Genomic DNA, 22,761 nt, shown 5'->3' with positions numbered 1-22,761 from the left:
ACTGTCATGGATAGAGGCCTGTTTTATGGCGTGTGATGCCACTGTAATATTTCTATAAGGGTTTCTATATTTTTAGATATCTGTATAAAATCTCTGAAAAATGATTGTAAGATCCCTTTTCCCTCAGGCTCGTGTCCAGAGAGTCCTGAACACACACGTGGAATGATGTAAAATGATAAGGATATTTTATACTGTCGTTCACAAATGCCAAATGTATTTGAATGTTTCCACTTATAATAAAGCATCAGACGTGACGCGTGTCTACTGATCAGTCAGAGCAGCTCAGACTTTATCTCTGTGAGTCCGTCCGACGACCTCTGGGCTCGATGACTCTTGACTTGATTGCTGAAGTCTCCGCCGGGTGGACTGCTCTGTCATCTGGACCACGTGACCACCGCCTCCTCGTACACAGATCACAGTTACCAGCAGCATTGTGGGAGACACCAGAGCGACTTGACAGCACGCCAGAGCATCTCCGCCGCACATCTGCACACACCAGGGGGTCACCGGCCATGGTCGCTTGGCTATGAGACATCAGGAGCCATGGCGGCTTGGCACCGGGTAACCGCCCTGTCTTCGCTGCTCCAAGTCGGTCTGCTGTTGCTGTTGTCGGCTCGGAGCAGCGGGACACCGTTGGAGAAATGTTCCGGCTACAAGTCTTGTCAGCCCCCGAGACCTCCCGTGGTCCTCAGTAAGTGGTTTCTTCTGTGCTGGACAGGGTTCAGAGGCCGTGTTAGCTTTGCTGTCTGTTGCCAAATAATTGCGCAATTCTCTGTTGCCCCTCAGCAGCCACCATGGTGGGTGATACTGAACATAGGCCAAACTCGGTTCAAAATTTAACTGGTTTAATGTCTCGTTGCTTGTCGCAAACATTATGGAAAGTTTAAGTAAAATTCAACGCGTTTCAAATTAGTATTTGGCCAGTCCTAAATTCGGCTTGCGCATATTGATCCAATTTCCATAAACGCTGAGTAAATTTCAACTTTTGTAACTTTTAGGCCCGTCAGTGTCTCGCCACAACACCCAGCGATCCTGTCTCAGAGAGCGGTGTGTACGAGGCTTATGTCGAGCTTAATTTGTTTGTGAGGCGTGTGATTTGGGGCATTGTGTTTGTGCTGTAAAACGGTTCCCATCGTTTCCGAAAATGTATTTCGTAAGTGTATGTAGTCGTTTGTGGAGGATTTGGCGTCGCTTTCAAACAAGGCGTCGTTATATTGCTGTATTTGTGAACGGAGTTTGGCTGGACGTGGTCTGAGAAAGGAACTCGGGTGTCGAGGAAAGAAATGCACTGATTACCACACTAAAGTGCTGATGTACTGGTCAGATTTGGTCAACATTTAACCCTTTTTATCTGCAAACATGGGAGTCTTTCAGGGAGAGCTGCTCCTGTGTGTGTGTGTGTGTGTGTGTGTGTGTGTTGTTGACAGTCACTTGATCATATGACTGAGATGATTACTGAGGAAGTCTCTGCATAGACTTAGTTTAATCATACAATAAAGTGTCATCTTTGTAAGTTTAGAGCCATAATCCATGCTGAGAGCTATAACACACATTGCCACTGTGAGTGTGTGTGATCCCTCTTCCACTCTGTCTGAAAGGGTCTCAGGCTCAGACCAAGCCTATCTGTGTTTGGCCAGTTTACAGCCTCGACCTCCGTCTGTCTACATGAGTGTGTGTTGAGTCTGACCCAAAGTGACCCCCCCCCCCCCCCCCCATAGTTGGTTTGTGCCTGTAGTTAACCAGTAGACTATCACAGCCAAACGCCTGTGTTTGGCTGTGATAGTCACTGACAGTGATGAAACCAGAAGGGCCTGTTCAGCCCTGTTGATACTTCTCAATAACACAGAATGCCAGACTAAGCAAAACACTCCCATCTTCTTTTAGTCACTGAGGAATGAGAGGAAATTATTTTTTTTCCCCTCCAATTTATTCAGGACTTGGTGTCGGTGAATCAAATCCAATTCAGTAAGATTTAAGAAAAAGTTCACACTTTGACTAAATAGTGCTGACTGTGTGATTGCTTTGAAATTTCAAAAGATATTTACCTCAGTCTTTGTTACACTGAAGGCTGAAGATGAGGAAAATTACTTGAAGAATTAACATTTAGACACATATTTGTGGGTTGTATTACTTTTATGTCTAAACATGTTCACGTACAGCAGCCTTGGCATCTACAGAGGAGTCTGAAAGGTCTGATTACTGAGCCGTCTGCCTGGTTACAATGAATCTTCAGCGTTAAAGTGTACTGAACTTGCTTGAATTTACTATGTATGTGTCCATCATGAGCGCTGGCCTCGTGCTTGAGCAGGCATTGCTTTGATCGGTGTGCAAGATCAGGCACAGAGGAGGAGGAAGGTCGGGAGGAGAGAAAGAGCAAATAAATGTAGCTACCTAGCGTGCCTATAGTGTCGTTTTAAATAGTAATGCATGGATAAGTGGAAAAACTATATACATTAGCAACATGTCTCACAGCGTGGAAGCAGGGATCATGATCGATGAGGGATGTGTTACTTTATTATACTGTATACCCACCGTGGCTGGTGTGACGCGGCCCTCTGTGACTCAGTGCTGATGTCGCTCGTTGCAGTTCCAGGGGATCTGGGGAACCAGTTGGAGGCGAAGCTGGATAAACCCAGTGTGGTCCATTACATCTGCTACAAGAAGACCGACGCCTTCTTCACTCTGTGGCTCAACCTGGAGCTGCTGGTCCCTGTAGCCATCGACTGCTGGATAGACAACATCAGGTATGGCGGGGGTCTTTGTGTTTACATTCACACATCAATAAAGCACTGTTTGTCAGTCACTGATGAATTTATCCACCTCACCAAACGCACTATTCTGCCTTGTGAAAGGTTTGTTGATGACGTTTCCCCCCTCCCTTACTGTTATCATGTGAATATTAGCGTGATGTTTTTGCGGGGAGGGTTTGATTCTTGCGAAAAACATGCTGAAATTCTTGGAAGTGCTTTCAGAAGGATAAGGGAGTAGGTAGATGGGTTCAGTGACCTGGCTGACTCTCTGTGAACTGTTATCAACCTACATTGGCTAAACTGACATTTGAACCCTCCATTTATCAACAAGCTGGGGAAGGAGACAGGGGACGAGGTAGCATTCCTTTAATCATCAGCAATCAGCTGAAAAAGACCTTTAGATCTTTAGAGCCGCTGTATTTTAGTTGTTCAGCACATTGTGTCGTCTGCTTTCTACTATTTTACTGGAGCCAAATGCTTTTAGGAAATACATACTGTTTATCTGTTTTTATTGCTTAATCATTTGGATACAAGAGCTGTGAGATGCAATGTCTCAAAATGAGAACTTTGCTGTGATACAATTAAACACAGACGTTTTGCAATAAAGTTGAATTATTGCTCTGGTCGCTTTTCTTAAGACGAGGGTTTACTCATCCAGCCTAACGTGGTGTTGGTCATCTCGCTGCAATTTAGGAGGTTAACAGAATCATTTTATCTGACTGAGGAGTTGATCTTCGCTTAACAAATTGAACGAAAGTTATCTTAAGTAACGGCGTGCTCTTATTTTGAAAGGCCCCATGAGTGGAGGGTGGGAAAGGCGACCAGCACTCATGTAACTGGCTGATCATGTGATTGTGCTTACATGGCTGGCTGGCGTGGCACTGAGGCTGCACACAGCACCATTTTATTGCATGCACGCCTTATATTTGGAGAACCACCGCGGACATAAGGCGGTCTGAAACCAGAGATTCAATCGTAGGATCAATTTTCAGCAAAGTGAGCTCAGTACTCAATCAATTTTAATAATTTAACTATGATTCATAAACTGTGTCCAATTTAAAATAGATTGTTTCAGTTCATGGAACATTTACAACATTATGGTGTCTAAATCCAGCTATTTTATTTAAAGCTAGCTGAAGTAACTTTTTCTGAACAGTACATAATACGTTTGGTTCGGTGCGTCATGCTAATTAAACACAGTACAGGTGTGACTTCACTGGCACTTTAGAGAAATAACCTTCTAGTACATGGAAGCCTAATTCAGAGCTTTAGTCGTCAGAAGTTACACCAAAATAATACTGATAGGAATCAACACTATTTCAGACACTGACAAAGATCCAGTTAGAGTGCGTATCAAGCATCCATAGATTTATAGCCTTCGAAAAATCTAAATTTCATTGGATTTTGAAACTATTTTCCATGAATGTTCACTTCTGTGTGGCACACCCAGATGTCTTCTCCCACATCTGCCCGGGGTTTCTGAAAACCCAAGTTAGGGAAGTTGTTGTCACATATGCATCCATGTGGTGGAGCTCTGGTGATTTAAAATGGGAAGTGCTTCTGTTCCCTCTTAGTAAGATGGATCTGTGAGTGCGTGCGGTTCACCACGAATGCAGAACTGATACTGATCTAATTCTGTGTGTGTGTGTGTGTGTGTGTGTGTGTGTGTGTGTGTGTGTGTGTGTGTGTGTGTGTGTGTGTGTGTGTGTGTGTGTGTGTGTGTGTGTGTGTGTGTGTGTGTGTGTGTGTGTGTGTGTGTCTGTGTGTCTGTGTGTGTCTGTGTGTGTCTGTGTGTCTGTGTGTGTCTGTGTGTGTCTGTGTGTGTCTGTGTGTGTGTGTGTGTGTGTGTGTCCGTGTGTGTCCGTGTGTGTCCGTGTGTCCGTGTGTCCAGGCTGATCTACAACAAGACCACACACACCACCTCGTCCCCGCAGGGTGTGGACATCCGTGTCCCGGGGTTCGGAAAGACGTATCCGCTGGAGTATCTGGACCCCAGCAAACGTAGCGTGGGTGAGTCGGAGACCCAAAACCAAACGGTTCTTTAGAGAAGCGGAGAAAAAGTCTTTGGCTTCAAAAAAATGTCCTCACAAAGATAGATGAACAAGAAAATGAAAAGTGTAATGGCCTCTCTTCTCTTTGTCTTGTGGGTGTGTATGTGTGTCCTAGGCATGTATTTCTTTACTATAGTGCAGGCGTTGGCAGAGTCTGGATACACCAGAGATGATGATATCAGAGGAGCTCCCTATGATTGGAGGAAGGCCCCCAGTAAGCAATCCTGCACTCACACACTCGCACTCATGAAAGCAGGCGTACAGCCAGGACGATGCACATCCATCCCCTGAGCATCTGTCCTGACTCATGAATGATGACCCCCCCACCCCCCGTACAACCTCAGACACACTTTTTCATTCTTGTGGTTTTCACGAGTTGATCGCGCTGCAACACACGAAGCTTGACTGGCTCGTGCAGCCGCTCCTCATAAGGACAGAAGGACACAAGTACATAAAGCATATCAGCTGGTGTGTGGATAACTTGTGGTTTGTGTGTTGAGGCAGCTTTACACATTTACAACATGTAAAGAAGACTGTAGAAGCATGTGTGAAGGCAGCGAATCCGCGGTCACGTGAAAGATGGACACCAGATTATGCTCCCATGAATATTTATTGCCACCGTTTTGAGCATTTAACCTGATATTTATTGTACTTACAAGGTGCACCTTTTTTTTTTTTTCCATAATTCTTTTTCTGTCTGGTTCCCTATTTCACGTGACCTGTCGGGGTGACTCCTTTGGACAGGTACCTGTGAGGTGTGTGTCTGCACTCATCCTCATGTCTTAAGAAGGGCTTGCATCTGAAATGTTACATGGTGGCAATAAATGTTCGCGGGAGCATAACCCAGTACGCCCGCTCTATTTTTAAATCTTTAACACTTACAACATGTGACACACAAACAGAACACATCACTCCTGCGCATCTCTGAGGTTGATGGCTTTTACATAGTTTTGGAAGGGGTATTCTAGGCAGTAAATGATAATAAGTGGGTTCAGTAATCTGGGAGAGTCTGGGGCATTTTACCCATCAGGTCACATTTCTTCTCCTGTTAGAGCTGTTCTGTCCAAACCAGGAAGTAAACAGCTGCTAAGTGTTGGAAGCTCTCCAGCCTCGTGATGGAAATGAGGGGAATTTTGTTTGCTCATCCTCGCTGTCGCTCCTGTCTTCTCTGTCAGATGAGAATAAAAAGTATTTCCTGGCGCTGCAGCAGATGATTGAAGAGATGGCGAAGAAGGCCGGCGGGCCGGTGGTGCTCATCGCTCACAGCATGGGCAACATGTACACCTTGTATTTCCTCAACCAGCAGCCACAGGCCTGGAAAGACAGATACATCAAAGCTTTCATCTCTCTGGGGCCACCGTGGGCGGGGGTGGCCAAGACCCTCCGCGTGCTCACCTCTGGTAAGATGTCTGACCCATTATACGTGAGGAGAAAAGAGATTATAATAACTTAACTCTAACTTAAACTTACACGCCTGCAGAAGAAGAGAAAGAGAAACAGCATTCACTGGGCCTGTCTCGCCTGAATGGGTGTGAAGCAAGCATGGATACATTTCCTAAAATGAAAAAGTCCCCGATTTTCCTGTTACTCAAGAGAAAGTTTACAGGAAAGGTTTCGATGTCTACGTTAAAACATATTCACCACCTTAAAATTATTGCTAGCAGCACTGTTGGAAGTTAAATAAAAAAATAAAATCTCTGAATTAAAACAAGTTGCAGCGCACAAATTATTTACGATGTAGAGACTCTCCCATGTCCAAGGTTTTACAGGAACTTATAGTGTCCTGATCAAGTATAACCACACACACACACACACACACACACACAGTCACACACAGATAAATCTAATACCGGTCCTGTCGAGGCAACCGATCACTGAGACACTCTAGTGGGACTGTAGGACGGGAGCTGAGGCTTAACATGTTCCACCCTGTCTCATTAAGACATCCTAGATCATCATTAGCCCACACTAATAGCTTCTGTGTGACGTGATCAGTGCTGGGAAACTAAACAGTTGTAGACCAGCCATTAAAGTAGGATGTTGAGTGCAGCTGTGTGCAATAACCCCAGTGATGTTCTGCTCTTAGCTCAGCCCAAGTTCCTCTGCTAGATTGCTTCACGAGATCCGGTATGCTGGTAAATGTTTCCCTGACACACTCGGGGTTAAACAACACTGTGCCTTGAAATGTCTCTCTGGACATAAAGAGTGGGACTCATAATGAAACTCTTTTTTTTTTTTTTGATGCGTTACTGGAAATTCTTACCTCGCTTTCAGTTCTCTGTCGCTGGTTTCTTTTCTCTGCCTGCAGGTGATAATAACCGCATCCCTGTGATCAGCCCCCTGAAGATTCGCTCCCAGCAACGCTCTGCGGTCTCCACCTCCTGGCTGCTCCCCTATGCCCACTCCTGGCCCAAAGATCAGGTGTGTGTGTGTGTTTGTGTGTGTGTGTGTGTGTGTGTGTCACTCAGTGGTGGCAAACCCAAAGAGAATTATCCTTCAATTCTGTAGTTCCTGTAAGCTTTATGAAGCATTTCAGCATCTTTTGGCACTTTGACTCGCTTTTTTTGACTCATTAAACCTGTTTCCAGCTGCAGGCAGATTTCTTAATTTTTTTTAGTAGAAAAGCTCTGACGAACCCACTTCACACTACCTGTTTAGCATGAAATGGCACATTGATGAAGTACATAGTAGAAAAAAAACCAGACTGTAAATGAATGTGGCTCTGTGTCTGCTGGATGTGTACACAGGCCACTGTTTGCCAGCATGTTAGACTTTATACAGTAAAACTGTCCCAACGTGACCAAAAGTCAGTCAATCAGTGCAGCTTTAATATCTGGTCAACTTTAAAGTTTAAGTCCCCCCCACATAATGCACAAGCAGCCAACAGGCAGAGGTGGAGATGATCAATATACAGGTGCATCTTAAAACATTTGAATATCATGAAAAAGTTAATTAATTTATGTAATTCATTTCAAAAGGTGAAACCCATATACTATATAGATTCATTCCACACAAAATGAAACATTTCAAGCCTTTATTTGTTTTAATTGTGATGATTGAAGCTTACAACTCATGAAAACCCCACATTCAGTATCTCAGAAAATTAGAATATTACATAGAACCAATTTAAAAAAAAAAAAACAACTAAAAATTATACAGAAATGTCGGCCTTCTGAGAAGAACGTTCATGTACGCAATCAATACTTGGTCGGGGCTCCTTTTGCTTGAATTACTGCATCAATGCGGCGTGGCATGGAGGCGATCAGTCTGTGGCACTGCTGAGGTGTTGTGGAAGCCCAGGTTGCTTTGATAGCGGCCTTCAGCTCGTCTGCATTGTTGGGTCTGGTGTCTCATCTTCTTCTTGACCTGAACCCCATAGATTCTCTATGGGGTTCAGGTCAGGGGAGTTTGCTGGCCCATCAAGCACAGTAACACCATGCTCAATAAACCAGGTTTTGGTAGTTTTGGCCGTGTGGGCAGGTGCCAAGTCCTGCTGGAAAAGAAAATCGGCATCTCCATAAAGTTTGTCAGCCGATGGAAGCATGAAGTGCTCTAAAATGTCCTGGTAGACGGCTGCTTTGACTTTGGTCTTGATAAAACACAGTGGACCGACATCAGCAGATGACATGGCTCCCCAAATGATCACTGACTGTGGAAATTTCACACTGGATTTCAAGCAACTTGGATTCTGTGCCCCTCCACTCTTCCTCCAGACTCTGCGACCTTGATTTCCAAATGAAATGCAAAATGTGCTTTCATCTGAAAAGAGGACTTGGGACCACTGAGCAACAGTCCAGTTCTGTTTCTCCTTGGCCCAGGTAAGACGCCTCTGACGTCGTCTCTGGTTCAGGAGTGGCTTGACCTGAGGAACGCGACATTCGTAGCCCATGTCCAGGACACGTCTGTGTGTGGTGGCTCTTGACGCACTGACTCCAGCCTCAGTCCACTCCTTGTGAAGCTCCCCCAAATTCTTGAATCAGCTTTGCTTGACAAGCTTCTCAAGGCTGCGCTCATCCCTGTTGCTCGTGCACCTCTTCCGACCACACTTTTTTCCTTCCACTCAGCTTTCTATGAATGTGCTTGGATACATCACTCTGTGAACAGCCAGCTTCTTTATCAGTTACCTTTTGTGGCTTGTCAGTGACAACAAAGTCAGCAGTTTTCCCCATGATTGTGTAGCCTACTGAACCAGACTGAGAAACCTTTTGCAGGTGAGTCTACAATATTGAACTTTTTCACAATATTCAAATTTTCTGAGATACTGAATTTGGGGGTTTTATGAGCTGTAAGCCACAATCATCACAATTAAAACAAATAAAGGCTTGAAATATGTCATTTTGTGTGTAATGCACCTGTACCTCACCACGAGAAGCTGAAAAAACAACAGCTATGCTGTTTTAAACAAAATGTTTTATTAAACAAATTACATAATTATATCTAAATATAATAATTTAGATATAAATGATGAAACGATGACAAACAAAATTTTTCCCTTCCCCCCCCTCCCACCTGCAACAGGAATAACCTGGATGGGTGCTAAAAATACAGTCTTTGTGAATACAAAGATATCTATAAAGAAGTCAGTATATGCACACACAGACCAACACATCCCTCCATCCGTTAGCTATACTGCTTATCCGTCAGGGTCGTGAGGGAGCTGGAGCCAGTCCCAGCTGACTTTTGGGTGAGAGGCGGGGTACACCCTGGACTGGTCGCCAAGCCAACCACAGGGCCAACACACAGAGACAGACAGCCACTCACACTCACCCAAGATTTTACCTTCTAAATTCATGTCATTATCCAATTTGGAGTCACCACTTCACCTAACCTGCATGTCTTTGGGCTGTGGGAGGAAGCCTGGATCAGAACCTGGAACCTTCTCGCTGTGAGGCAACAGTGCTAACCACCACACCACTGTGCTGCCCCAGACCAACACATATCATAGTTAAATATCGAATTTTTTGCTTCCATCCACCACCAGGTCCTGGTCCAGACGCCCACCACCAACTACACTGTGCTGGACTACAAGCGCCTCTACTCAGACATTGGTTTCGAGGACGGCTGGCTGATGCGACAGGACACCGAATCGCTGGTGGCCGAGCTCACGCCCCCAGGCGTGGAGGTCCACTGCTTGTACGGCAGCGGCATCCCCACGTCGGCGGCCTTCCAGTACTCTGACAAGTTCCCCGACGTGGAGCCCACGGTGGTGTTGGGCGACGGCGATGGGACGGTGAACCTGCAGAGCGCAATCCAGTGCGGGCGGTGGGTCGGAAAGCAAAAACAGCCTGTGGTGTTAAAAGAGCTTCCAGGGAACGAACACGTGAACATGTTGCTGAACTTCACGACTGTGGCTTACATCAAGACTGTGCTGTTCTCCCCGTGATGCTGACAGAAACCAAGGAATGGCCACCAGGAAGATGGCTCTACTCTCCCTCTCACACACTCACACACACTCAGCCATATGAAGGACAGACGGACAGACTCATCGCCTTTTGAACAGTGACTGCCAAAATATTCCCCTGTACATGCCACATCATATAAGAAAGAGTATTGAAATTTTTGCAGAATCAAAGTTTTAAGTTAATTTAATAGCTGCAAATACACAGCTGATGTTAACGTCAGGTTGTTTACTGCTGAGTGCACCAAAATACAATGATTTTTATATTGGTCTCAGCTTTAATGAACCCAAGATTTTACCTACTAAATTCATGTCATTATGATAAAGGTGTGTAACGTGTGTATGTGCAGGTCAAACAAGCAGGGATCAACAGTATGTGCCACTTTCTGAGTTATTAATCAAAGTCAGATCTTTTTATTAACGTTGTGGAAGAGATTTCTGAGCTCCTTTGAGTCTGATGTTGTTTTGCTAAAAGGTAAAGCACATACTATATTTGTACCTTTCTCAGTGCAACAGGTCAAACGTTTTAGTACTTGGTATGTTTTCAAAAGACTTGACCAATCTAAATGACTTCTACCAAAACAACTTGCTTAATTATTTTGTCATTTGATTTCTAGTGATCCTTTTTTTTTGCATGCAGCCAAGCTGTGAGTACTTTGTTTATTTTTTGTGCTTTGTTTATTACATATTACAGGACTGGAGCCATTCCTGACATGTGGAAGTTGATTTTAGTCACATTAGAGCCCCCAAACGGTCAAACAAAAAGACTTTTCATCAGCTGTAGACTCGACTCAAGGCCCACTTACTTGCTTTTCAGGGAACTTTGGAGCGCTGACCTTCCTCTCATGGTCTTCATCAATGAAAACAGTTGGCTTCATTCATTGAGTTTAACTTATTCATGGATGAAGACCGTCAGATGTAGGTGAAAGCTCCAGAAAAAGCTGGACTCTTGAGTTACGAGTTTGGTCAGTAGTTGTGGAGAGAGCCTGGCGTGTGTCCTGGCTGGAGTTCCACGCTTGGGCCATGTGATGACAGCTTTATCTACTGATGAAGATCATGAGATTTAGGTGAAAGTGGCAGAAAATCTAGTAAGTAGGCCTTGAGTAGTTATTATTTGGTCAAACTACTGCCTGTGAGGTTAAGAAAGAAACTTTCAAGCTCAGATTTTTAAGGTTTAATTTTAAATTCTGCTCCATATTGTTTGCTTTCTAATTGACTGTATTGAAAAACAGTTTTTTAGTATTAATGAATAATCTTAACTCTAAAATAAAATCACCAATTATACAAAGCTCTTCTCACTCCCCATGTCCTCGACAGCACGTTTTAAATAACTCTGTACATACTTTCTGCCCAGGTTGGTTTGAACCAGGTGTTACTTTACACTGGCACAAACGAAGGAATCGGATCTTTTCTCAACTGTTTCGTGTTTCCTCTTTGTGTCTAGACAGTCTTGAAAAGTTGCGAGTGCACAGTTTAAAAACCCGACTCCCTGTCCTTGTGGACATGCAGCCAGAATCTCTGTGACCCGAGTGATTGTACTGTGCCATCCGGCCCCCGCTGGGCCAGACCAAGATGATTTACTTCAAGTATCATATCTGCTGTGAACTATCATAAATGTGTGTCACATACGTGTTGCCTTCTGTAGAGTAAAATATTTCAATTAACACACGAGGCCAGTGACTTTTCTTTGTGCAGTAACTGTTTTTGTGCCCCTAGTGTCTCTGAACAAGCTTTGTTTTATTTAACAGCTGCACTAAAAAAAAAAAGAGCACTTGGATGTTAATTCAGTGAAATGCATATGGAAGTGTTGACTTAAGTGAAATAAATACAATTCATGTCAGTGAGGTAAACGGCTCGGTTGTCACCGTTTGCAGTGTGCTGCTTCTCACACGTGGCAGAATTCTCTAAAAGCTTGTTTCGGCCACATGAGCAACGGTCGGCCTCTCTGCTCTCTCAACATCGGTACAACCAAGGAGCTGACCACCGGTTTTAGAAAAAAGGAGGCGAAGACGCTCACCTGTAGAAAACCAATAGCAGCTTTATTTACATATAGTATTAAAATAATGTAGAAAATTACATCATTACTTTGTTTTTCCATTTGTTGGGACAAGCCACATATCTCTCAGCAGCTATTACTATACAACATACAGCATCATCATTTCAGTAAAAAAGAGTTAGTTCACCAACACTTACATAACTGCTGTGCAGCCTGGTTCATGACTTGACGCGAGCAGTTTCAGTTTCACGTCCTTTTTTCCAGGTTGACACAGATGATATAATCTTCATTTATGTGGGTCTGAAGAAAACAGTGGTCGGGGACGCGTGCATGTCAAATTTTAGGGCTTCAGAGGGAAGCGGAAGGTCTTGTTTCCTGTCCGGCAGCGCAGCTCCACGCAGTCCAACATCAGCAGAAACGGTCGTTCTTCGTGGTCATCCACCAAACTCTAACAGTGAGATAAATCAGATCAGCTGCTACAGTCTGTGCAAGTCATTCAGTCTAAACTGCTGCAACTAAGTCCTGTCATTTGTGTCCAACGTTATGTCAGCTGCTGTCAGAATGGTCCTCAGGAGTTTTCAGTACAACACACATGCAAAAAACTTCTTTGTTATCTGAGGCAAACACATGAAATTCTTATCGGCCGGCATGCATTCTGATAGCTGCGATAAACTCCTATAGACCAATATATCATCTGCAATTCTATGTGTCCAGTAGCAAACATACCGGGACACTTTAAAGTGGGCCGACGACCTACAGTCTACATTTGGATTTAGACTTGAAACGAACACACAATGACGCCAGTGTTGGAGGTGCGGACAGACTGATATGAGAAGTCCCAGTACCTGCAGCTCCTGAATGAAGCCCTTCATCTGTCCTGTCGTGTCTCCGACACACCAGGCCAGACTCACGTGGAAAGATGGATCCTAGAAAATACATGAGAGGGACCATTATGGATGTGATAAGTGGATGTGCACCTTTTCGGGTTCTTCTGGGGGATTTGTTCATATTTTTAAGACAAAACAATGATTAACTGATCAGTCAGTCTACAACAAATCACACTGTGCTACTGCAAAAACACACTTGTCCCACTGGTTTAAATCAGGATTAAAATAAAGGGTTGCTACAACACAGAAGAACGTCCCATTAACTAATTTTAATACAGATTCAACTCTTCAACACGCTGATCACCTTATAAAAAGTCTCCAGGCGAAATTCTGTCATTGTTCTGTCCACTGCTTGGACCAGGTCTAACAGCTGAGCATGCCCAGTACACACTTCCATCCCCAGAAACGTTCTGCGGAGGACAGAAGACGGACAAAGACACAAACAGGCAGTGGGACCATGAAGAACTGATGCATTAGGAGAGGAGACAAGTCAGACACATAAAAATGGGTCATAAATTAATTTTCACATTGAACAGTCGGTGCCACCAAGAGAAGTTTTCATTTACAGGAGCTTGGCTGGTGAGCAGGTCATATATTTGGACTATGAGAAAGAGAGACTATTAAAGGTCTTGACTGTACCTCGTTCTCTCAGCGTTGCAATAGACCTTCAGTCTCCCCGCTGAGCACACAAACCTGGCAACAAGAAACAGATTCAGAATTATTTGCCGTCACATAGTTATTACAGATTTACTAAGTTTACATAACTGCACTCTTCATTCTTTACTTCATCATTTGATGAAGGTGAATTTCATCTGGCCGGTTTTTATCCCATGTTTTTTTCTCACCATTTTAATATGTCTAGTGTAACAGGTTTTAATTATCCTTGTGCAATTAAATTTATTGTCCAACAAATTACTCTCTGTACATGCTGTATATTATTTTGTACAGTTAAGTATAAAAACCTTTAATCTTCTCATTGTACCGTTTTATTATTGTTTTGTCCTTTTGTCTTTTCAAATGTTTAGCTTTTCGTGTTTCTAGTGTGGTGTCTTCTGGTTTTTCCAATTCTGATTGTTGCTCTTAAATGTGCCTTAAAAGTAAAGTTGGATTGGACTGGACTGGATATATGCCTTGCAAATGGCAGGCAAAGTCTGTGGCTAACACTGGTGTGAGCAGTAAAGAAACTAATTCTTCTAAAGTTCTAAAAGCGTGATCGGATCACCCTGGGTGTGGGTATTTAAGCAAACCTCTTGCAGTGCACCAGGCCTGCCCGGAGGCTCTGCGTGAAGGGTTGGATCCAGTGGTGTTTCAGCACCACCGTCTGAGACACGCTGAGGTGGAACTCATCCTGCGGGGTCAAGACTACACCACGGGCCCTCGCTGCTGAGAGCATCTCCTCCAACAACTCCCCAAACTCCTCCTCAGGATGGTCTGGTGTGGAGAAGAGAGGGAGAGAGAGAACCACAAGAAAACCAAATAAACAGATGATCGGAAATCCTACTTGGATAACATGGGTTAGGTCTTGTCGGTGTGTTGGACTTACATGGCAAATAAACATAGGTGGCCCAGTTTCCTCTCTCGTGTTTGAAGGAGCGGACGCGTCCTCCATGAAGAGCGCTGTCTTCAGTCTGTGGGTCTTCCTCTGGAAACATGGCCAACACACAGCCAGGAAGAGGCAGCCTGCTGGAGACACAGCTCACTGTGACTGGGTCTAGATTTCCTATTGGTCTCAGTGGCTGCATAGTTTGAAAACTCAACTGTTGTAATATGATGTTGTAGCAGGTTTATCATCCAGGGGTTAGCCATGACCAGAAGTTAATAAAATACATTACATTACAGATTAGTAGTAACCTTGGTCATAGATGACATTTTTCTGACACACAGTCTCTGGTAAATCATGCTAACCCACAGAAAGTCCCCACACGCCTCCACTCACCTTGTTTTAGGAGCCTGTTCCTCAGTTTTGGGCTTCTTCCTCACTGGGTGACCATCGCTGCCTTCATCTTCCTCTTGACACTTTCGAGAGCAGCTTTTGTTTTGAGCCGCTGCCTCCTCGCTGTCCTCCTCCGAGCTGCTGCTGTAGCCAACCAACATCCTACAGAGCGGGCTGTGTCCGGACATATCGAGCATTCATTACAGCCTCGTGTATTTTAGCTAAAAGGGGAAGAGGAGTTGTTTCAACTACGGGGGAAAGAAACATGTCAGCTTGGCTTCAAAACGTATTTTCCAACAGCTTCAGACACGCAGCCGGTGTATCTGCAGCAAAGCGCTTCCGTTGTAAACAACCTGTTGTAACGCTAATTTAGGTCCCAGTGAAACACGTCCCCAACTCTAATCAGTTCCCCTTTCTGGTGCTTGCTGTAATATTATGTGTACAGTGCATGGACGACAAACTTGTATAACTACGGGAGTCTGTGTTCACTGTGGTCTGCTTCTCGGCTTGAAAGATTCACTGAAATTTCTGAATATATTAATAACTGATTTATATCCTGACAGCATTTAAAAGAGGTGACAAGTTCAGCTGAAACTGGCAGACGGTATTTATTATTTTTAGTCCCATTTCTGACTTATAAACTAAGACATTTTACTCTCAACAGCAATAGATGTGGTGAATGAGAATAGTTTTGCTGAAGCCACCACACACCAGGTTCCGGGTGTGCGTGTGTGTGTGTGTGTGTGTGTGTGCGCGCGCGCGCGCGCGCGTGTGTGTGTGTTGTGAGCATGCCAATTAACTCTTGGTTTATTCATGTTCCCGTGCGCGGGCAGGGGCTCACAAGCTAGCCGATAGCTAGCTAGCAATTTGTAACAAAATGCCCATCTTTTCGCTAGCCGGGAGGATGTGCTAGGAGCCAAATAAATGTATACGTGAAACGACAGCGCTTGTGGGGCGAGTTGGGACATCGCGGGAGGATTTTCGCCCGTTTTAATGACCCAAACATCCCATTTTTTTTCGGCCCCTGGAGCCACAGCGCTCGAACAAGAGAGCATCCGAGCACCGTTTGCGGATGTGAAGAAGGGACCTAACGTTGTTTGGGGGAGCAGCTAACCTACAAACTGGCATTTTATCTGGGATACACGGTTAGCTCGACTGGACGCTCCAGGTGTGTAAATGCGGGGTTTCTCACGGCTGTTTACATGCAGCACTCACTAACAAACGAGTCGCTGCAGCGGCTGCTACAATGCTATTATTTTCCAGCGGCTAACCGGCTAACGCTAGCTCTATTCTGCGCCTCTGTGGCTGCGTTAGCAAGTGGCTAGGCTAGTTAGCTAAGCCAGTCTGATTACAGTGATCTTTGCCTGGAGACGAAAAACGGTATGATGCGCAGACGCTGCTTTCCACTTTTTTTAAGCGCGAATCGTGGAGCATTTGGATCTGTGCACGGACAGGGGTGGGACTACATAAGCACAATAACAGCTGTAAATATTCCACTTGGCGATAATTGTGTGTGAGTCCGAGTGTGTGTGATAATGAGTGCTCACATGCTGTGCGTGTCTGCGCTCATGTTGTTTATGACCACCCTTCACTGTATTGGGATGCGTGTAGTGATGTCAACACGCCGTATAAACTAATGTAAGTGTTGTACATGACTCTCTGCCATTATGATTGAGTTAATCACGTATTCATCGCTTCAGCTGTTGTCATCTACGTTTTGTTTCCTGAGTTTTTTCCAGTGAGCGGGTACGAAACCTCTGCGCTGATATCCAGTCTTAGCAGCTGTTGTGAGCCCTATATTGCAACAAGTCCTATAATTTGATTCATCCACAACTTTTAATTCCTCTGGTGTCTTACAGACGGGTCGTAGCTGGCTGCTAAAGCAAGACTGTAAAAGCAACTTTACAGTCTTTCCACATTTAAAAGAATGTTTTACTATACAAACATTCTTTATTGGCCATGGTGTCCTGTCACTTGGACAAGTGGATGCAGCATGATGCTGGAGTCCAGAGCTTAACCCCCAAAACATGTCTGTTGTTAAGTAACCTGTTTCTGCGAGTTGTTATTTTGACTCACTTTGATTGTCTTTTTTCATGCAGATACCACATTGAAGCCAAGAATAAAGCAAAAAAAAAAAAAGGGATTATCTTCCATCTCTCCACACAAGTCTGACCACCCCTCCGCTGTTCTCCTTGGCACAACGCTGTTCCTGCCATTCAATCCTCTGTCTCAGCCCCTTCACCAAGCACCCTTATCAGGTCTTCAGTGCCACTTGCCGAAATGGAGTGAGTTGTTTTTTTTTGTCTTGTTTTCTAAATACTGTGAGCAGATCCCCCTAGATCAACTGTCTTGGAAGGGTGTTGAGGACTGGGGGGCATACATGATGACCAGCATCACTTCTAGTGCTGTAGAAATGTAATAAAACACAAACATTGCAAACACAAACGACTTACACCTAACAAGAGGTGACATTAAATGACTTGGTAAACAACTCATAATATCAAAACATAACGTATAGATTGACAGTAATGCTCAATCAGCAAATGTAACTTTCTGATACCAGAGAGTTTAACGCCGTAACTGTCATTAACGCTACATGGAAACATTTCACAACCTTTGAATTTCTTTACGACGGAGCCAAGTATTCTGTGTCTTTCTCTTCTTACTAAGGGTGCAAATTCTTGAACACTTGGGGAAACTTAACAGATTTCACTGCTTTCATGAGTGGTGCTGCATGCTTGACTCTCTTCTGAGCTAAAACCCATATGAATGGAGGAGAAACACCGCTGAAGCCTTCAGCCCATTATTTAATCTTCAATTATGTCCCTTTCTCACTGCAGTTGGGCCACACCAGCTGCCAAACTGAATCCATACACCCGAGCCCGCATGACAGAGGCCTGGCAGCAGCATGCAGTCGCTCCACCGCCAGTCGTCCACACCATCCCTCCAGGAGCTGAGAGCGCGTTGGGCTGTGCTGTGTATGGAATTGTACTGCAGCCAGATGCTACATCTTTACAGCAACAGAGCCAGCATGGACAGCACAGCCAACACAGCCAACAACACAGTGGGAATCAGCAGCATGGAGGCGGGCAGCACAGTCAGCAGCAGCACCCTGCCCAGGCCCAGCAGACCTCCCTACAAGTGGGGGCAGAGGGAGGACACAAGTGTGGGGCCTGTGGACACGATATCTCCCACCTGGCCAACCCACACGAGCACCAGTGCATGGTGAGTCAGGACCGGTCGTTCCAGTGCACCCAGTGCATGAAGATTTTCCACCAGGCGACAGACTTGCTAGAACACCAGTGTGTTCAGGTGGAGCAGAAGCCGTTTGTGTGTGGGGTGTGTAAGATGGGCTTCTCGCTACTCACCTCTTTAGCCCAGCACCACACATCCCATAACAGCTCCAACCCAATGAAGTGTTCAATATGTGAGAAGACGTACCGACCCGGTTCCTCTGGCAATGTCACACCCAATCCCCAGCAGCCCAGCAGTGATGGGGCGTCCGCCAGCAGCAGCTCATCCATTCTCCCCTTCCCCTCGGCCCGAGACCGGCCGTACAAATGCTCTGTTTGCCAGAAGGGCTTCAAACACCTGTCAGAACTCACGCGGCATGAGAGGGTGCACACGGGAGAGAAGCCCTTCAAATGTGACACGTGTGACAAGGCGTTCAGCCAGTCGTCACACCTACAGCACCACCAGCGAACACACAGCAGTGAACGGCCGTTCAAATGTGCAGTTTGTGAAAAGAGTTTCAAGCACCGCTCCCACCTTGTGCGCCACATGTACGTGCACTCCGGTGAGCACTTGTTCAAATGCAACTTATGTGAGCTGCACTTCAAAGAGTCGTCAGAGCTCCTCCACCACCCCTGCCACCCCCAGGGTTCCCGCCCATTCCGTTGTGCCACATGCGGTAAGGGTTTCAAACGGCCGTCTGACCTTCGCCAACATGAGCGCACGCACTCGGAGGAGCGTCCCTTCCACTGTGACGAGTGTCAGATGAGTTTCAAGCAGCAGTATGCACTGGTGCGTCACCGACGCACACACAAAGACCCTACTGACCGGCCATTCAAATGCAATCTGTGCGACAAGGGCTTCATGCAGCCCTCTCACCTTCTCTACCACCAGCACGTCCACGGCATGGACAACCTGTTCAAGTGCGCCTCATGCCAGAAGGAGTTCAGCCAGTCAGGAGAGCTGCTCAGACACAAGTGTGGCGAGTCGTCCAACACATCACCCGACAAGCCATACAAGTGTGATGTTTGTGGCAAGGGCTACAAGAAGAGTTCCACATTACAGCGTCATCAAAACTCTCACTGCCAAGAGAAGCCCCTTAAGTGCTCGCTCTGTGACCGCCGCTTCCTGTCCTCTTCGGAATTTGTCCAGCACCGCTGCGACCCGTCGCGGGAAAAGCCGCTGAAGTGCCCTGACTGTGAGAAACGTTTCAAATACTCATCAGACCTGAACCGTCACCGTCGCGTGCATACGGGGGAGAAACCGTACAAATGCGGCCACTGCAACAAGGGTTTCAAACAGCGCGAGCACCTCACCAAACACTCGAGCACGCACTCCAGAGAGGGCCAGTTCAAATGTGTTTGGTGCGGCGAGCGATTCAGTGACTTGGGCTCTTTGCAGGATCACACGGTGCAGCACACAGCTGATGGAGGGGGTTACCCTGTGCCCCAGTGCATATGAATCCACAGAGACATTTTTTTTTGAACAGACAGTCCCCTGAACTCCTGTCCTTCCTCTTGTCTACACCCTGTAGGCTGTTTGTTCAGCCTAACTTTCACCACATTTGCACGGCAGTCCAAGCTATTGTTAATGCATATACTCCCACCAGTGATACATCAGGTTTTTGTTGCTTCACTAACGCACCCAAAGCTCTTTAGTACTCTGTCATTCCATAAGATCCAGAGGAAGCCTTTTTCTCCCCCTGCGCCTTCCTTTTGTTCTACCTCTTTTTCATTTTATGCCTGTCCCGTCCCCACTTTCTTAGCCTTGTGCTCGACAGTCGATAGCCGTGAAGAGGCCACAACCACTTACCTGCCATCAGTCACACGTAGACTGCTGCAGACAGACACAGGTGCCATAATACAAGTCGATCCAGTCAAAACAGATCCCTCCTAATTTTCTCCCCTCAGAAAAGGGAATCAATTGAAATGTCCCCACATTATCCTATAAGGGACGACCACTGTTTTTGTGTGTTGTTGAAACAGTTTGGCAGTGACCATGTTATAGGGTTCCCTGAGTGACTCGATAGACGTGAGTTTCCACCTGAAGTGACTGGGCCAGAAAGTGTCTTGACTGCTAGAATATCCACTAGAGGGAGATCATCCCCTTGTTTTTTCTCTCTTCCCCTAACTCCCCCCTTCCCCTCTCCTGTCTCCAATGACATCTCTTTGCTGCTCCTCTGTTTCTCCCTACCTCGCTCTCCCTCTCCTCTCAGCCTTGTTCAGCTTCCTCCTCTTCCCGGCTCAGCTTCCTCCTCTTCCCGGCTCAGCCTGCCGCTCTTTTAATATCAGAAGTCCGGGAAGTTTGGGTTACCGCTCAGTCACACAGGCACTCAGCATTCGTTTGTCTTCAGTCAGGTGAAGGACGACTGATGACGTCTCCCCACAGTAGCACATGAACAGCGTATCAACTCGTTCGGTCCCGTTCCAACTCCCCGCTTCCACATCCCTCCGGGTTTTAGTATTTTTACATGTATTGTTTTTGAAGCAACCAGTAAGCTTGTCAACGTATGTATAGGGGAACTGTGTGTGTGTGGGGGGGGTCTGAGGATTTATCGTCCTATAGCGAAATCATTTTAATGATAAAATGTCTGCGTGGGTCGTAGTTTTTACGGCTTCTCTTGTTCGTATCAGAACACCAGTATGAAGCAGCACCTGACCCCAAAGGTGTGCAGACCAACCAACCAGCTGAAGTTAACCAATAAAAACCCTGATGACTGACACCAATCTCACCCCCCAGTATAGACGCATATAGTGATATATATTTCACACTAATGTACTTGTCATATTCCTGCAGAGGTCAGTGCTGTCAGACGTGTGTGTCCCGGTAATGTCCCAGTTTGAACATTACACTTCCTCTCTCAGCCTGTACATACTATGGATGTGTGAGTGTACTTAGCCAGACGAGGTGGAAATGTCAAAACTTGTCTTTCTTAAAAACAATGTGTATAAAGACAGCCGTTTTTGTATTCTTGCTACTTTTTACCATGTGAAACGTTTTGACAAATGCTCTTTTGTTGTTTTTGTAGTCCATGTAGTGATTGTATCGGTGTGTCGCAGGGAGACTCAAAGAGCGCCCTGCATGTGTGTGTGTGTGAGAGAGAGAGAGAGAGAGTCTGTGTGTGAATGTAAACAGTATTCTGTCAAACAGGGAAATTCAGACTGTAGAGAATCGTATTAGAAATGTTTCAGCAGACCTTGCGCCCTTTTTTTAAAATTTTTAATTTACTAACTTCCTGGTTTGTCGGAGCTGTTTTTGCAGGTTTAAACTGCACTTTGTGTTCAATATTTTCCATGTTTTGAAAGGAATCTAAACACAGTTTTTCCTGTTAGATGTTGCGTTGAGGTTGGCGCTGCGAGTGGGTTTATACCGGAGTGAATGACACCTTTCTCTTTGAATGTGATGAGATTGAAGCCGCGCTTTAAGAAGCCTGGAACACAAGCAGGTTTACACGTCCGCTGTGATCACCATTGTTCCTTTTTTCTATTCATCTAGGGAGCCGTTCCCTCCCCCCCTCCCCCCTCACTGTTGATTCATGGTTTGAGTGCAGTATTGAAAAGTGTTGAGTACAAACGGAGGAGGCCAAGGAGATGGAAGTATTTTTTCTTTTAAATTCTAGCTTGCAATTCTTTTCTTTGTGTTTTAGCCTTAAAATGGGGCCTCTGTGCCTCTTCCTCCTCGTCTGCTTTCTGTCTCTGTCCATCATCATCATCATCATTACACGAGGTCAGGTGGTTGGTTCCATCGGCCATTATTTTTATTTTTCTGAATCTGGCATTATAAGACTGAGAACAACTTGGATTTCAAGTAAATAAGTACTGTATGTTTTTTTTTTTTTTTTTTTTTTTTTATGGTTTCACATTTGTTTGTTATTTCTTATATGAATATCTATATTCCTGGAGGGAGAGACCAGGGCCTTGGGGATTGAGCTGGCTATAACACATCAGAGTTGTATTCAGAGTGTCGAATTGTCTCTAAGGCCAAATCACAGAAGAAACAGTCTCCACACAAAGAAGTCTGTTGGGGTGGTGGTGTAAAAGTTGAATTGCACAAATGCATCATGAATCAATGAGAATGGGTTCATATCTGCCAAGAATGAAGTGCTCTAGGACTTTTGACTTGTTAATTGGTGCTGGCACATCATCAGATGTGCACAATGAAAACTAGTCGCTCCAGGTGCAGGACAAGGACCTCACACACTGTTAAGCTCTGACAGTAGACTTAAAATAGTGATACAAGTGTATGCTCCAAGCCTAAGAATGATTCCAGCCCAGCAGCACTGGTTCAGCCGTTTGCATTTGTCCCATGTGTTACTGTTAGGGAGGTTAAACATAACTGTACCAACCTGGGAATGCACTGAGGAATACTGCAAAGTGAAAGGGAGAGCTGAACTCGTCACATCTAGATCAGTAAAAAAAAAACAGGGAAATGAGAGGAAAGTCTCCCATAGAAGCACAAATTAAATCAATCCACCCATCTGCGTTTTAACTGGTGGTTTCAGTGGGGAAAAGTAAG

General features: G+C 45.2%; 3 protein-coding genes across 4 annotated transcripts; 2 read left to right on the top strand and 1 right to left on the bottom strand.

Moving 5' to 3' along the window:
• The first annotated feature begins 423 nt into the window (after positions 1-423).
• pla2g15 (phospholipase A2, group XV) lies at positions 424-11,863 on the top strand. The gene is made up of 7 exons (XM_070830973.1): positions 424-691; positions 2,588-2,744; positions 4,642-4,760; positions 4,917-5,015; positions 5,977-6,201; positions 7,110-7,222; positions 9,783-11,863. Exons 1-7 carry the CDS (start codon positions 544-546, stop codon positions 10,182-10,184), a joined length of 1,263 nt encoding a protein of 420 aa, XP_070687074.1. The 5' UTR covers positions 424-543; the 3' UTR covers positions 10,185-11,863.
• A 426-nt stretch (positions 11,864-12,289) lies between these two features.
• On the bottom strand, positions 12,290-15,351 carry usb1 (U6 snRNA biogenesis 1). 2 transcript variants are annotated; one of them, XM_070830570.1, is made up of 7 exons: positions 15,019-15,351; positions 14,626-14,765; positions 14,330-14,513; positions 13,722-13,775; positions 13,387-13,492; positions 13,041-13,121; positions 12,290-12,643 (listed from the first exon to the last, which is right to left on the bottom strand). In XM_070830570.1, the coding sequence occupies exons 1-7, from the start codon at positions 15,210-15,212 to the stop codon at positions 12,536-12,538; spliced, it is 867 nt and encodes a 288-aa protein (XP_070686671.1). In that variant the 5' UTR covers positions 15,213-15,351; the 3' UTR covers positions 12,290-12,535. The 2 variants fall into 2 exon arrangements, with proteins under 2 accessions (XP_070686671.1, XP_070686672.1); XM_070830571.1 differs by having other exon boundaries at positions 14,626-14,762.
• Positions 15,352-15,850: 499 nt separating this feature from the next.
• On the top strand, positions 15,851-20,160 carry znf319b (zinc finger protein 319b). The gene is made up of 3 exons (XM_070830654.1): positions 15,851-16,183; positions 17,115-17,300; positions 17,856-20,160. Exons 2-3 carry the CDS (start codon positions 17,296-17,298, stop codon positions 19,705-19,707), a joined length of 1,857 nt encoding a protein of 618 aa, XP_070686755.1. The 5' UTR covers positions 15,851-16,183; positions 17,115-17,295; the 3' UTR covers positions 19,708-20,160.
• The last annotated feature ends 2,601 nt before the right edge of the window (positions 20,161-22,761 follow it).

This window comes from Pempheris klunzingeri, chromosome 5 (genome assembly GCF_042242105.1).
Source record: "Pempheris klunzingeri isolate RE-2024b chromosome 5, fPemKlu1.hap1, whole genome shotgun sequence".
Taxonomy (NCBI): domain Eukaryota; kingdom Metazoa; phylum Chordata; class Actinopteri; order Acropomatiformes; family Pempheridae; genus Pempheris; species Pempheris klunzingeri.
The sequence above is the reverse complement of the archived record's forward strand: the minus strand, read 5'-3'. Positions and strand labels throughout refer to the sequence as shown.